The sequence below is a fragment of the Mobula hypostoma genome, chromosome 11 (assembly GCF_963921235.1).
Source record: "Mobula hypostoma chromosome 11, sMobHyp1.1, whole genome shotgun sequence".
NCBI classification, from domain to species: Eukaryota; Metazoa; Chordata; class Chondrichthyes; order Myliobatiformes; family Myliobatidae; genus Mobula; species Mobula hypostoma.
In genome coordinates this window covers 28,149,471-28,165,441 of record NC_086107.1, presented here as the reverse complement: position 1 = coordinate 28,165,441, position 15,971 = coordinate 28,149,471, and the positions used below count along the sequence as shown (strand labels likewise).

Genomic DNA, 15,971 nt, shown 5'->3' with positions numbered 1-15,971 from the left:
GGGCTGGCAACTGTGCTTCATCCAGGGAGAACGTTTGAAAAGTCTTGGCGTGGACTAATCGCTTCCCTTGCAAGTCGACCAGCAGGCTGTGGGCTTGTAGAAAATCTGCCCCCAGCAGTGGTTGGGCCACGGCGGCCAGTGTGAAGTCCCACGTGAACCGGCTGGAGCTAAACTGTAACCGCACCGTGCGGGTGCCGTAGGTTCGTATTGTGGTGCCATTAGCGGCCCTCAGGGTGGATCCCGGTTCTCTGTTGCGGGTGTCGTAACTCGTTGGAGGTAAGACGCTGATCTCCGCTCCGGTATCGACCAAAACGCGGCGTCCCGACTGCTTGTCCCAGACATACAGGAGGCTGCCCTGATGGCCAGCCGCTGTAGCGATCGGCAGTGGCTGGGCCTTGGCGTTTCCCGGGAATTTGCAGGGCGGTCTGCAGCGGCGGGCCTCTGTGCCCCACCGCTGGTGGTAGAAACACCATTGTTCGTTGGGCTCCTCACTCCTGTCGCCGGGTTTTGTAGGCTCTGCTGCCGGGCCTGGTCTGGTCAGTCGTTGGGCACGCGGCTTGGTGATCTGTGCGACGGATGCCCCTCTCTCTTTCCTGGCATTCCACAGCACATCTGCTCGGGCCTCCACCTCCCGGGGGTTGCTGAAATCTGCGTCGGACAGCAGCAGGCATATGTCCTCAGGCACTTGCTCTAGGAACGCCTGCTCAAACATGAGGCAGGGTTTGTGCCCTTCAGCCAGGGCCAGCATCTCGTTCATTAATGCTGACGGCGGCCTGTCTCCCAAACCATCCAGGTGCATTAAGCGGCGTGCTCGTTTGCACCGTGAGAGTCCGAAAGTCCTTATGAGCCGGGCTTTGAATGCTGTGTATTTGCCGTCCTCCGGGGGCGACTGTATAAACTCCTCAACTTGTGCAGCAGTCTCCTGGTCGAGGGAGCTCAGCACGTAGTAGTAGCGAGTGGACTCCGAGGTTATCTGCCGAATGTGGAATTGTGCTTCTGCTTGTTCGAACCATAATTGGGGTTGCAGCGTCCAGAAGCTTGGCAGTTTTAACGAAACTGCATGAACAGATGCAGCGTCGGTCATCTCTGGTCCAAATATCGTTTGGGCCGTTGGGGTCACCAATTGTAGCGATGTGCTACACACAGCGCTAGAATAACCACACGGAGTCGGTGAGTTAGAGTTGCGATGAAAGAGATTTATTCAAACTTCGCGGCCTGCTTTAAAGCCTTCCAGTTCCCGCCCTCCCTGGGCGGGACTACTGTGGGGAATGTATATTCCCAGACCCTTTCTGCGGGTGGGATTTTCCCCCTGCTGGTGAAGATGGCCTGGCGCCCTTTTTGCTGCCGGCCCTCTGCCTGCGCGCGCTGTTGTGAGCCGGTTCGTGTGTGCCAGAAAGTGGGTCGCCACAAGCCAAACAAAATTTTACACAGTTCTGTTTAATTCCATAAAAACGTCTTTTTTTTGTAAAAATTGATGTTTCACTTTAGATGTAGTTAAAAAAGGAACATAAAAAATACTAAGGATGGTATGAGGCATATGTTCAAGAAACCTTTTTTTTTACAAAAACAACCTACATGGGAGACAAAGCAATTGCAACTTACTTCACTAGTGCTATTGTTGAAAAAGCATTTTAATGTCTGCAGATTTGCTGAAAAGTTTAAACAAAATTGTACTGCTCAAAAATAAATCTGCACACAAAATATAAGTGGACAATTAACCAATCATCCATGTGTCCTTTGGTTGTGGGAAGAAACTGAACCTTGTAGATGTATTCCTAGCACGTTAAAGTACACACAGACAGCATTCAAGGTCAGGATTGAACCCGGATCATTGGAGCTGTGAGGCAGCAATTCTATCAGTTGCTCAACTCTGCCATCCTTTCTAGTTGTAGAGAAATGTGTACAGTTACTCAATTTTTTTTTAGAATCTCCTTCCACCATCCTTTTAATTTTAGTTAAGAGCTGTCCTTTGACTGTTCTGTCAGTCATCCTAGATCAGTGTCTTCAGATCAGTGTCACTGGAGAACTACCTTTGCATACTCTCTCAAAACCTTGCAGAGCTGATCATTCTCCACATGGGGCCTAAACTCTGATTTAGAGTGGCTTCACATGAATTCCTCTCTTTCGTAAGGAATTCTGGGGGTCCCATATATTTTAATTTCAAGTTGTATAACTTTTTGTTCGGTTGATATATTTACATCCCTCTTCTCACATCTCCTTAAAAATGTATCCTGTTAATTAATAACTTTGTTAAAACAGATGTGAATAGCTATTTCTAAGCTACTGTTCAGTAACCCCCCCTGAAAATTAACCAGTAAATGATAGAATGCAACTAATTTCTTTATTTTGCAATCATGCAGCAATTGTGAGAGTTGTGCTTTACTATTTTTTTTAATTGTCTTGTTAATGTCAGACTTCACTGTGCACTCAGAATTTTACAAGAGAGAACATGTTATTTTTATTATGCCTACCAGTAATGAATGCAGTATATTAGATTATAATATGGATGGACTGGATAGACGTATTTAAGTTCTTGTATTTGTTAAAATGTAGCTGTATTGTTTTCTTGATTGATGTGAGTGTTGATTTTGATGGCCAAATTCTCTATTTTATTTGAAAATAATAATTTTTTAAAAATTTCCAGCAAATTGCTCCAATGTGGTTACTGTTGAATGAAGCAGGCCTTTATTGGAGAGCAGTTGGGAATACAACCTCTGCCTTTGCTTGTTTGAAAAGAGCACTGAATGTGGTTCCAGAGGATTATTTGGACATTCCACTGGTCAATTTGGCTAATCTACTAATTCATATTCAGCTGCATCAAGATGCTGTCACTCTTTTGCAAAAAGCACTTACTATTAACAGCACAGAGGTAAGTTAAATGTGAAATTAATTATTTGTGTCAATCTTACCGTTCAGAATCTAAATTGTATTGTCTTTTATAGCAACTAATGTTAGCTTTGCACAATACATATGAAGTAATATCATAAACATTTTAGAAAACTGCTTTATACTTCAAAATGGTATTAAGTGTCCGCTGGTTGACCTTGTTGAACATGTGGGTAATAGCATAAGTTTTAATTCACTCCTGAAAAACCTGATGCAAAGCTGTAAAGTAGTAGCTTAGATCTTGCAGAAGTAAGTAATCTCACAATGTACACCTTTAGACTGTTCTACATCCTTCAGGTATATGTATCTTTTAGCCTGATATGTTGGTTCAACAGGTTTGTTTTGGGCTAGTGAGGCCTAAGAGACTGTGGAGAAAAGGACACCCATGCATCCCCTCAAAGAAATTCTAGTATTGAGAGAGAAACAGGATATTGTAGAAGAGTGGTGATTTTAGGTGGGTGAAGGAAAGAAATAATCTTGCATACTAAAGAGACAAGACTGCAGATACTGGAGTCTGGAGCAACACATAAGATGCTGGAGGAATTCAGCATGCCAGGCAGTGTCTGTGGAGGGAAATGAACAGTTGATCTCTCAGGTTAAGTCCCTTCAACTGGACTGAAAGAATAGTCTAAAAGGTGAAGAGAAAGGGTGAAGCAAGAGCTAGCAAGCAATTGGAGAATCTGGGTGAGGAGAGAAGAAGGCAGATGGAGGAGGGGAGAGTTGTAATAGCGAAGGAAGCTGGGAGGTGATAGGTGGAGGTGGCAAAGCACTGAAAATGGTGGAGTTTGATAGGAGAGGAAGGTGGAGTATTGAATCAGATGAGGGAGGAGGAGAGGGCAGCTAGAAACAAAAGGAGGTGAGTATGGATCATGGGTAGGTGCAGAGAGGTGGGTGAGGAGAAAGAAATAGGCGATGTGGGCAGGGGTGAGTGTAGAAAGAACTGGGTAGATAAGGAAATTGAAAAGGGATAGAGGGAACCTTCAGAAGAAGGAGAATCCAGCATTTATGCCACCAGGTTGTAGATTACCCAGGCAGAATACAAAGTGCTATTTTTCCTGTCTATGTATAGCCTTGCCTTGGCAGTGGAGGAGGCTAAGGACAGATGTGTTGGGACTGTGGTGGAAAATTAACTAGCTCCAGACAGCAATGCTGGAGGAAGCACAGGTGCATGACAAATCAGTCACAAAACCATTGCCTAACCCAGATTATAGTTTTCTAAATTTCAACATTGGTAAAAGTCAATTGACTCAGCACAAACTAAATATCAAAATCAAATCCTTTTAGAATGCGTGATTTTTGCATTACAAATCAAATCATATGATCTTAAATTTAGGATGTGCCTGTGAACAAGGATCCTGCAAAAATGAATTAGTCTGTTATTCATCATTTACTTGGTACCAACTATAAAAGGACAGAAAAGCTGTTTTAGTTGGGTGTTTATATTCTACTTTAATGATAGTACAGTATCAATCACTTTTTCTATCTATTAAAGACAGGTTTCTCATAGTTTATTTTGGAGGAAAAAGGTTTTGTTTTTACAACAGTGCGATTGATGCAGTGAGACTTAATGGTAATGTTCACCTATTGCTTAATAGAATACTTGTTTTTTTAATGTTCAGAGTTTCATTGCAGTACATTAATTATGAAAAGCATAAAACTCCAAAGCATGAATTGTTTTTAATTGTTAACCCAAATTTCTTGGGGGAAATACCAGCTTATTTTAAAATAAACAAAGGTGCATTCCTAAAGTTGAAATCTCCAAGAGTTTTGGAAACATTATATACAGGTATCACTTACCCACAGATTTTATTTTGGGTGATTGCACACATGATGTAGACAATTTTTGCAATATACAGTTGCAAGAAAAAGTTTGTGAACCCTTTGCAATTACCTGGTTTTCTGCATTGATTACTCATATAATATGGTCTGATCTTCATCTAAGTCACAATAATAGACAAACACAATCTGCCCAAACTAATAACACACAAACAATTGTACTAATTCTTTTCAATACTGAGTACATCATTTAAACTATCAGTGTAGGTTCAAAAAAGTATGTGAACCTCTGGGGTAATGTCTTTTATAAAAGTTATTTGGAGTCAGGTGTTCCAATCAATGAGATGAAATTTGAGGTATGGGTTGTAGTTGTGCCCTGCCGTATATAAAAGGCACACAAGGTCAGGTTAATGACAAAGCTTGCTCTCTTCAAGAAAGATCTGTTCATGTGCAGCATGCTTCGATCAAGACAAGTTTCAGAGGACCTTAGAAGAAGAATTGTAGAGATGCATGAAGCTGGAAACGCGACAAAAGCATTTCTAAAGACCTGAGTGTTTATCAGTCTATAGTAAGAGAAATTGTCTATAAGTGGAGGAAACTCAATACTGAGAAATTGTCTACAAGTGGAGGAAACTCAATACTGCTGCTACTCTCCATAGGAGTGGGCATCCTGCAAAGATCACACCAAGAGCACAATGTACAATGCTGAAGGAGGTGAGAAAACCCAAGGGTAACAGCAAAAGACCTGCAGAAATCTCTAGACATTGCTAAAGTCTCTGTTCATGTATCCACCATAAGAAAAACACTGAACAAGAATGTTGTTAATGGAAGGACACCATGAAGGAAACCATTGCTCTCCAAAAAAAAAACATTGCTGCACATCTCAAGTTTGCACAAGACCATCTGGATGTTCCACAACACCTCTGGGACAATGTTCTGCGGACAGATGAGACAGAAGTTGAACTTTTTGGCAGAAATGCACACTGCTATATTTGGAGGAAAAAAGGGCACTGCACACCAACACCAAAACTGTGAAGTATGGTGGAAGGAGCATCTCAGGACCTGGACAGCTTGCAATCGTTAAGAGAATAATGGATTCCAAATTCTATCAAGGCATTTTACAGGAGACCGTCAGGGTAGTGGTCTATAACCTGAAGCTTAATAGAAGTTGAATGATGCGACAAGACAATGATCTGAAACACGAGCAAATCAACAACAGAATGGTTTAAATGAAGAAAATTTGTGTTTTGGAATGGCTAAATCAGAGTCCAGACCTTAACCCAATTGAGATGCTGTGACATGACCTGAAGAGGGGTGTTCATGCAAGATATCCCAGAAATATTGATGAACTGGAACAGTTTTGTATGGAGGAATGGTCTAAAATTCCTCCTTGCCATTGTGCAAGTCTAATCGGCAGCTGCAGGAGACATTTGGTGGAGGTTGTTGCTGCTAAGTGAAGTTTTACCAGTTATTAAATATAAGATTTCACATACTTTTTCCAGCCTGGACTGTGAATGATTAAACAATGTGTTCAATAAAGGCATTAAAAAGTACAATTGTTTGTGTGTTATTAGTTTAGGCAGATTGTGTTCGTCCATTATTATGTATTAGATGAGTAATGCAAAAAACCAGGTACAGTAATTGCAAAGAGTTCACAAACTTTCTCTTACAACTGTATCTCACAGGCTGTTGAATATTTAATTCAACTTTTGCCATTGCAATTACTAACAAAGTATATATTTACTTCTATAAAATTACGGCAATTTTTTTTCCCTCACCCCCTTCACCCCCATCACACACATACTGCCGCACCTCCAGCCACTTACATTCTTAAGCTTGGGAAATGCCTACCTTGCCTTGAGGAATGTTAGTGCCGCCCTGCAAGCTTTCAGAACAGCACTGGACAGAACAACTAGATGTCCTGATTGTGACAACAATCTGAAGTTAATCCGCTGTCTACAGTTTTATCCTTTTCTATACAACCTTACATCTTCGAATTGTGCAGGTAAGCAAATATGAATCTTGAAGAAGGTAACAGAATCTGGAAAATCATTCCAACTTCTAAATGAATTTTATTTCAGATGAAAATGTACCAGTTAAGGCACGTGCTTAGACTTCATAAGCTGTCGTAGTGAAATCTTGCTAATAAGATAAACATAATAAGAGGAAGAAATTAATATTGTGTCAAATTGCATGAAGTCTTAATTATCATTAAAAGTTACTGATTTCAAATCTATTCTCACTATTTGAAGGAGATGGTTTCTCAATACTGTAACAGAAGTGTATTAACTCTGCATTAGATTTTAAATAGTTATTTCTCAGATATACTATAGGATGTATTTGTAGAATATGAATGTGAGTCAAGAGAGAGTAGACTGATAAAATTGAACTATGATGGCTGTTACTTTCAACTTGACAATATGAAGTCACTATCACTTTGAAAATATGTTTCTGTAAATTTTATTTGACTATAAGTGTGCATCTATGAATAGAGTCATAGAAAAGTACAGCACAGAAACAGGCCCTTCAGCCCATCTGATCTGTGCCAAACCATTTCAACTGCCCACTCACATCGACCTGTACTGGGACCATAGCCCTTCATACCCCTCCCATCGATGTGTCTATCCAAACTTCTCTTAAACATTGAAATGAAGCTTGCATGCACTACTTGTGCTGGCAATTCGTTCCACACTCACAACCCTCTGGGTGAAGAATTTTCCCTCATATTCACTTTAAATGTTCACCTTTCACCCTTAACCTATGACCTCTAGTTGTAGTCTCAACCGACCTTCGTGGAAAAAACTCGTTTCCATTTACCCTACCTTACTCCTCATAATTTAGTATACCTCTATCAAATCTCCTCTCAATCTTCCACATACTAAGGAATCCAATCCTAACCTATTCAACTGGTCAACTTGGCTAGCCTACTAATTCATATTCCCGGATCCCTTTGATTTACAGCACTCCTCAGTGCCCTACCATTCACCGTGCAAGATCTACCCTGACTGGGCCTACTGAAGTGCAACACCTCACACTTGCCTGCATTAAATTCCATCTGCCATTTTTCAACACATTTTCCAGCTGGTCCAGATCCCACTGCAAGCCATGATAGCCTTCCTCACTGTCCACTGCACCCCCAAGCTTGGTGTTATCTGCAAATTTGCAAATAGGCCTCCAGTCAGAGAGGCAATCATCTACTACCTCTCCCTGGCTTCTCCCACAAAACCAATATCTAATCCAATTTACTACCTCCTCTTGAACTTTCTTGACCAACTTCCCTTGTCAAATACCTTATTAAAGTCTAGACAGCATCCACTGCTTTGCTTTCATCAACTTTCCTAGTAACTTCCTCGAAAAGCTCTATTAGATTGAATAAACTCTTATATGGCTTCCAGCCAGGCACAGGTATCAATTATAACTAATGTTTCGATGACAAAGCTCTGCTATCTTCATCAAGGATAATGCCTAGGCATGTCTAGTCCAGTGGTATTTATACTTCTGTAGTCCATATCTCCTTATGCACTGCTCCTCATCCAATCAGGTTTCTGCTCCCATCTTGTTTACAATCGAATTCTAGTTGTTACTTGAGGTGAGACTTTTGACTTTGCTAAAATTCTTTTCCTTTAGTTTTATTCAGTGGCTTCGTTTACCAGATGGTCCCCAAATCATTGGCATGGCGCAGTAGTTTTATGCCGCTGAAGCCAATCCTGTGGCCATTGCAAATGCAGTGTTCTGCTACTGCCAGTTTCTCCGGGTAACCCAAACTCTGGGTACTGCGCTCCTTGATGCTGGTTTCCACGGTGCGTCCCGTTTGGTTGACATACACTGCTCCGCATTCACACGGAATCCTATAATTCCCTGGTTATCTTTGACTCGCTCAAGCAGTGATTTGAGTTTTTTTGGGTTAACGGGTTTGTGGATGGTATTAATCCAGTATTTCTTCAGGATCTTGGCGATCCTTCCAGAAACTGGAAATATTTGGAAGAATACCACAGGAAAGTCCAACAGATTCTGGTCGATCCCACCTACAGATTTCTACAGCGGGATTCCACGGATTCGACTGAGGATCACCTCTGCTTTACCGAAGAAATCCGAACTGCCAGCGGACATGGACAAGACACTTGTGCCTCAGGCACCGGTGCCACCAAGACTTTAAGGGCTTCCTAAGATACACAAGGATGATTCTCCGCTGAGGCCTTTCATCAGTGGGACAGATTCTCTGACTTACTACCTCACTGAGCATTTAACGACTATGCTGTCTCCCTTTAGGTCTGTGAGCATCACATCACGAATTCAACTAACTACATTAAAATGATAACTGGCATGCAGCTGAATCCTGAGGACATAATGATCAGTTTTGACGTGGTGTCTCTGTTCACAAGAGTTCCCATTAAGGGCAACTTGGCCCTCCTGCGGTCAAGGTTTGATAAGGGTACCATTAACCTTTTTGAACACAACCTTTCATTGACATACTTCCTCTACATGGGCAACTACTATGAACATATGGAGTGGCTGTGGGATCACCTTTGTCGCCGGCTATTGCTAACTTTAACATGGAAGACTTTCAGTTCATCGCCGTTACACCCTAAATGCTTCTTCAGATACTCAACTACACCTTTGTAGTGTGGCCTTTTGGGCTCCAGGCACACTAGCAGTTCCACAACTATCTGAACAGTATACATCCAAACATTCAGTTTGCGATAGAAATAGAGAAGAATGGTTGCCTCCCATTCCTGGCCATTCCAATATGACAGAAACCAGATGGGAGCTTTGGACATGGCGTCTATCAGAAACCAACTCACACGGACTTTATACCTCAACAATAACAGCCACCATCGTACATCTCAGTGTAGAGTGGTTCTTTCTATTTTCATTAATCGTGCAAAAACTATTTCAGACCCTGGAGGAAATAAGACGGTGTTTCTACAGAATGGCTACAAGGTGAAGGAAATGAATTGGGCCCTCAAAAGAGCCAACGGGAAAGCCAGGAAACCTAATAATGAGGAGGAACCCATCGCTACTGCTTGTCTTCCCCATATTTCCACGGTTTCTGGAAGAATCACCAGGATCCTGAAGAAATGCCAGGTTAATACCACCCACAAACCCATAAGGAAGCTCAAATCACAGCTTGTGCAGGCCATACATGATCCAGGACAGGTCAGCTGGCATTTATAGGGTGCACAGTGGAAACTCTCATCAAGGAGCACAGGAGGTATATCTGTTTGGGTTACCTGGAGAAATCGGCGGTAGCAGAACACTGCATTTGTAATGACCATAGGATTGACTTCAACATCATAAAACTAGAGGAGAAGAATTTTAACAAAGACGAAGGTCTCGCTCTGTTAGAACTGGAATTGTAAACAAGGTGAGAGAGCAGAAAACTGATTGGTTAGCCCTCATCCAATCAGGAATGATGGTCTGCGGGCGTATAAATACCACTGGACTAGATGTGCCCAGGCATCATCCCCAATGAAGATGACAGAATTTGTCATTGAAATGTCGGTTATAATCGATAACTGTACCCGGCCAGAAGCCTGAGAAGACTTGGTCATATATGCTGGGAAAGCACCAGATTCTTTTTCTATAAGATTGGTTAGACATGACCTACCACACATGAGGCTATGCTGACTATCCTCAATCTAAATACTCATATATCCGGTCCCTTGGAATAGCTTCCATTAACTTTCCCAATACTGATGTCTGGCTCACTGGCCTATAATTTTCCAGTTTATTTTTAGAGCATTACTTAATCAGCAGAGCAACGTTTGCTATCCTCCAGTTCTCTGCTACCTCACCTGTCGCTATGGATAATTTAAGTATCTCTGCTAAGATCCTGGCAATTTCTACACTTGCCTCTAGCAGGGCCAGAGGAAAATATTTTGTCAGGCCCTGTGGATTTATCTACCCTTATTTCCTTCAGACAGTGAACAGCTCCACTGTAATCTGTCTCGGGTCCATGGAGTTGATCCCATTTTCCCTCACTTCTGAAGATTCTTTGTCCATCTACTGAGTAAATAGAGATGAAAAAAAATCTTTTAAAATCTCCCCCATCTAATTTGACTCCATGCATGGATTACCATTCTGATTTTCCAGAGGACCAATTTTGTCTCTTGCAATCCTTTTGCTTTTAACATATCTGTAGAATCCTTTGAGAATCCTCCTTCACCGTGTCTGCTAAGGCAATTACTTGCTACATCAGCCTTATGTTTCTTGCAACAGTCTGCTCTCTCTGTACCAATTTGTTCCTCTAAATCCCTTGGAGTGTTGGATGGTCTGTAGTAGAGCCCCATTAACGTGGTCATACCTTCCTTATTACTCATTTCCACCCATAACCCCTCATTAGATGAGTTCTCCAGTCTGTCCTGACTGAGCATCGCCCTGACATTTTTCCCTGACTAGTAACGCCACCCATCCACCTTTAATCCCTCTTGCTCTGTCGCAGAACCCCTAAATATTGAGTTGCCAGCCCTGTTCTCCCTGCAACCAAGTCTCACTAATGGCTACAATATCATAATTCCAGGTGTTGATCCATGTCCTGAGCTCATCTGCCTTTCCTACAATACTTCTTGCATTGAAATATACACTGCTCAGGGCATTAGTCGCACCGTGCTCAACCTTTTGATTCTTGACTTTGTCTGAGGTCCTAACATCGTCTGTCTCCACAACTTCTCCACTATCTGGTTCCCATCCCCCTGCAACTCTAGTTTTAAACGCGCCCCCCACCCCCCCGTGCATTACTAGCAAATCTTCCCACAAGGTCATTAGTCCCCTTCCAGTTCATTAATCGGGCTGAGGTCTTTTTAATCGTTTATGTAAACATGTTGCATAGATTTTCCAGATTGGGTTTGTAATAAAAATTGCATTTTATTTTTGTGTTCTTATTCCTAGAAAGTCATTGCTATGGCAATCAGAAAAACATATTAACTCATGAGCAACAGAAGTATTATGCAGATCAAGAAGGAATAATCAAGTCCTCAGAGGAAAGAGTTATCAAAGAACCATCACAGCTACCTGGAGTTACAACAATGGATTCTTCGCCATCTGATACTAAAAGTGAATCCCTTTACTAGTTTATGCAGTTTTTCTGATGGATAATTTTTAACTTGAACGGACTTTTATTTGTGCAGGTTTACTGAATTCAAAGTTCATATTTGTGTATTAATTCGAACAACACACACACACATTTTGTGTGTGTTGCTCGGATTTCCAGCATCTGCTGATTTTCTCTTGTTTGTGATTAATGTGTATTAATTAAAAGTTTGAAATGTACTGTGTGTAATTTAGCTGAAAACTACGAATTTTAAATGTCATTCAGATCTGGACTGTATTTCATGAAAGCAGCCAAATAATGGAAGTATCCCTCAAAACAGTAGAAAACATTGTAGTCAAAGGTACAGAAATGACTTAATGGTAACTGAACAACTTTTGACTTTACACAGATGGCATCATGAACTCACCATCATTTTGATTTAATCAGTCGCAAGCTATGTAGATTGGTATCTACAAAATTGACATAAAAACATTAAAAAAAAAGAAGCAAGATTAGACCACTTGAACCCTCATGTCTGGTCTTTCATTCAATGTCATGTCTGGTCTTTTACCTCAGTATCACTTTCATGCATTCATTCCACCTCTCTTTACTATAGTATCCAAAAATCAACCTATTTTTGTTTTGAATAGACTTGATGTAGGCGGTTTCATAACCCTATTTGGTTCCAAGGACATCATTCTCTTGATGTCATTTTGTTTGTTTCATCTTTGTCCTGAATGGTTGCCCTGTTATTTTTAGACTGAGCCTTGATTCTGGACATCCCTGGCAGGAATCATTATTTCTACATCGAACCTGTAACATTATCCCTAAGAATTTTATGGTTTAATTTGGATCCCTTGCGTTCTTTAAACTCTACTCTATCTTTCCTTTTAAGCCAATCTCCCTCATCCCAGGAACCAACTTGATGAATCTTGGTTGACTTTTTTCAATTAAAAGAATATCCTTGTTTATATATTGAGACCAGGCCTACACACATTCCAGTGGAAGTCTCAGCTAAGCCCAATATCATTCCTATAAACATTTTTACCCTCAGCCAAATCCTTTTGCTGCAAAGACTGATGTCCTTAGAAATCAAGCACAGATTGTTCATTCATTCTACAGGTATGACTCCAAACCAGCAGTTACCTATCACTCTAATGTCTGAGCCAGTCAATCCCAATCTCACTGTGTTTGTCAGCTTGCACTGTGCCAGTAAAGCCCAGTGGAAGTTCAAGGAACAGTATGTCTTCTTCCAATTGAGCAAGTTTCAATCCTCAACAGTTACAAAGAAACACCCTCTTCTGCTCAGTACTATGACAAGGTCATCAATCTTTAACTCAGTTACCATGTGACATGATTATTTCTAGACTTTATTTCTGATTTTCAGCTACTGTGTTCTGCATCTCAGTTCCAGCATTGTTTGATACTTTTCTCTGCATTATCTTCATCAATCTCCCTCAACATGTGATCTTTGCGGGCCTAATTGTTACCGCAATCCTGCATTGCTGCTATTAAAGGTAACCTTTCACAACCTTGCTCTTCAAGAATCTATCTATCTTTTTTCTTAAAAATGTTCAAATACATTGCTTCCACTGCCTTTGTGAAAGTGAGCTCCAAAGACCCATTAAGAGAGAAAAAAAATCACCTACTCTGTGTCCGAAGTGGGTAACTTACTTTAGAAAATTTCTCCTGTATTTCTAGCTACTCCTGCAAGTGAAAATATCTTCCCTCATCCATTCTGTCAAGTTCCATCTCCTACTGTCTACCAACTAATCCTCAATCCATGCCTGTCTATTACTTTTGTCCTTTGTGCTTTTATTTTTTCCAATAATGTTTTGCCTGGTGCATTATTGACATTTTGTTAAATCCAAATACACCAGAATACATGAAAATTAGAGCAAGAACTGACCACTAGGCCTGGATATCCACTTCATTGTTCTGTTAGTTAAAAATAAAAGCATTTTTTAATTTGTCAAGTCTCTTTTTCATAAATCTATATTGACTCTACATAATTCTTTTATCATTTGCTCAGTGCTTTGTAACTACCTTCTTAATAACAGTTCATAAGATTTTCATATGACTGATGTTTTCCCTCCGGAATCTGGAGTTTCCCCTCTTTGGGAGTGCTTTACCATCTTCCAATATGTGAGCCATGTTCTGTTGTGGCATTTGAGGATAACAGCCAGCACATCCACTATATCCATGCACTGTAGCTTTAAAGTTCAAAGTACATGTATGTCACCATTTACAACCCTATGATTTAGTTTCTCAGCAAATCTCTAGAATAGTAACTGTAACAGGATCATTGAAAGATCAACCAGAGTGCAGAAGACGACAAACTGTGCACATACAAATATAAATAACTAGCAATAAATAATGAGAACATGAGATAAAAAGTCCTTAAAGTGAGATCATTGGTTGTAGGAACATTGCAATGATGGGGAAGTGAGTGTAATTAACCCCTTCTGTTCAAGAGCCTGATGGTTGAGGGGTAGTAACTGTTCTTGAGCCTGATGGTGTGAGTCCTGAGGTTCCTGTACTTTCTAGCTGATGGCAGCAGCGAGAAGAGAGCATGACCTGGATGGTGGGGATCTCTGATGGATGCTGCTTTCCTGCAACAGTGTTTCATGTAAACATGCTCAATGGGTGGGAGGACTTTAAATGTGATGTACTGGGCCAAATCCATTATGTTTTGTAGGATTTTCCATTCAAAGGCATTGGTATTTCCATAACAGGGCATGATGGAGCTAGTCAATATACTCTCCACTACACATCTATAGAAGTTTGCAAAGTTTTAGACGTCATGCTGAATCTCAGCAGACTCCTAAGATGGTAGAATTGCTGCAGTGTTTTCTTCAGAATTTCACTTGCATGCTGGGCCCAGGTCAGGTCCCCTGAAATAGTAACACCCAGGAATTTAAAGTTGCTAACTCTCTCCACCTCTGATCCTCTTACCAGGACTGGTTCGTGGACCTTTGGTTCCCCTGTCCTAAAGTCAGTTCCTTGGTCTTGCTGACACTGAGTGAGAAGTTGTTGTCATGACAACACTCAGACAAATTTTCAGTCTCCCTCCTGTATGCTGATTCATCATCACATTTGATTTCTTTGGATGTAGTTATTGGATCTTTTGGCTTTTAGCCCCATTTGTTCCCTAATACTTTTTCAGTGTTAATGTCACTCTGTTCCTCATCCTTTTCAGACCTGTTATTCTGCAGTTTCTAGAAGAATTTCTGCATCTTGCTTTGAAAATGGACACAACACATCTTTCATTTCATTTTCTCTACATTTCTTTATACCTCAGTATAATGTCTCCTATATCAGTCTATAGGGGACCTATGTAAGCTCATCTTTTCCTTTTTACAACTCTTACGCTTGTTACTAGATTACACTCATATTTTACCTTTTTCCTTATCAATGTTTTGGGCCTCTGTTAATTTCTGAAATTTTCCTGATCCATAAGATTACTGTACTTTTTAGCAACACACATCAAAGTTGCTGGTGAACGCAGCAGGCCAGGCAGCATCTCTAGGAAGAGGTACAGTCGACGTTTCAGGCCGAGACCCTTCGTCAGGACTAACTGCCAGCAACTTCGATGTGCGTTGCTTGAAGTTCCAGCATCTGCAGAATTCCTTGTGTTTGTGTACTTTTTAGCTGCTGCTTTGGCCTTCCATTTGATCTAATACTGTTATTAGATAGCCATGGCTGAACCACTTGTCCACTTAGTTGGGTATTGAACAGATTCTGTTTTTAACAGATATTCATCAGTCAAAACCATTTAAGACTGATAAGAACAATTACTAAAAGTGGAGAGAAAGAGTGGAAGTTTTACCATTTGTAGGAATGAATAGATATGGGTGTAAGTCGGGACTTATTGATAATATGGGAGCTTATTCATATGTACAGGTGTCTGTAAGTCAGGCATTTGTAACCCTGGGACAGTTTGTACTTTAAAGGGAAATAGATTTGTTGCAGACTGCTAATCTTTTAATGTAATATTTTTATTACCGTACCTTTTAATGTAGTTTTCCAGTTCATCTCATTCCTTCATAGTTTGCCTTTTTAGTGTTATGACTCAGACTTCAGATTGAGCAAAATCACTTTAAATCATTGGATAAAATTTTATCATATACTGTAATGTTCCCTGAAGCCCCCTTAACTACCAGATTATTAATTAACCCTTCCTCATTGCACAGAATTAAATCTGACAGCATGCTTGCTAATAAGAAGCAAAAAATGAATTCAGTTTCTCATTCAGCACAATATATTTGAAGAATTTGCA

At 40.7% G+C, this 15,971-nt stretch overlaps 1 protein-coding gene across 1 annotated transcript in view; it reads left to right on the top strand.

The window, feature by feature from the left end:
* ttc17 (tetratricopeptide repeat domain 17) overlaps positions 1-15,971 on the top strand; it is an 86,008-nt gene that overhangs the window by 44,354 nt on the left and 25,683 nt on the right. The window contains exons 15-17 of the mRNA XM_063061790.1: positions 2,645-2,869; positions 6,481-6,667; positions 11,551-11,715. Of these exons, the coding sequence (XP_062917860.1) occupies positions 2,645-2,869; positions 6,481-6,667; positions 11,551-11,715 (577 nt within the window). The remainder of the gene's footprint in view (positions 1-2,644; positions 2,870-6,480; positions 6,668-11,550; positions 11,716-15,971) is intronic.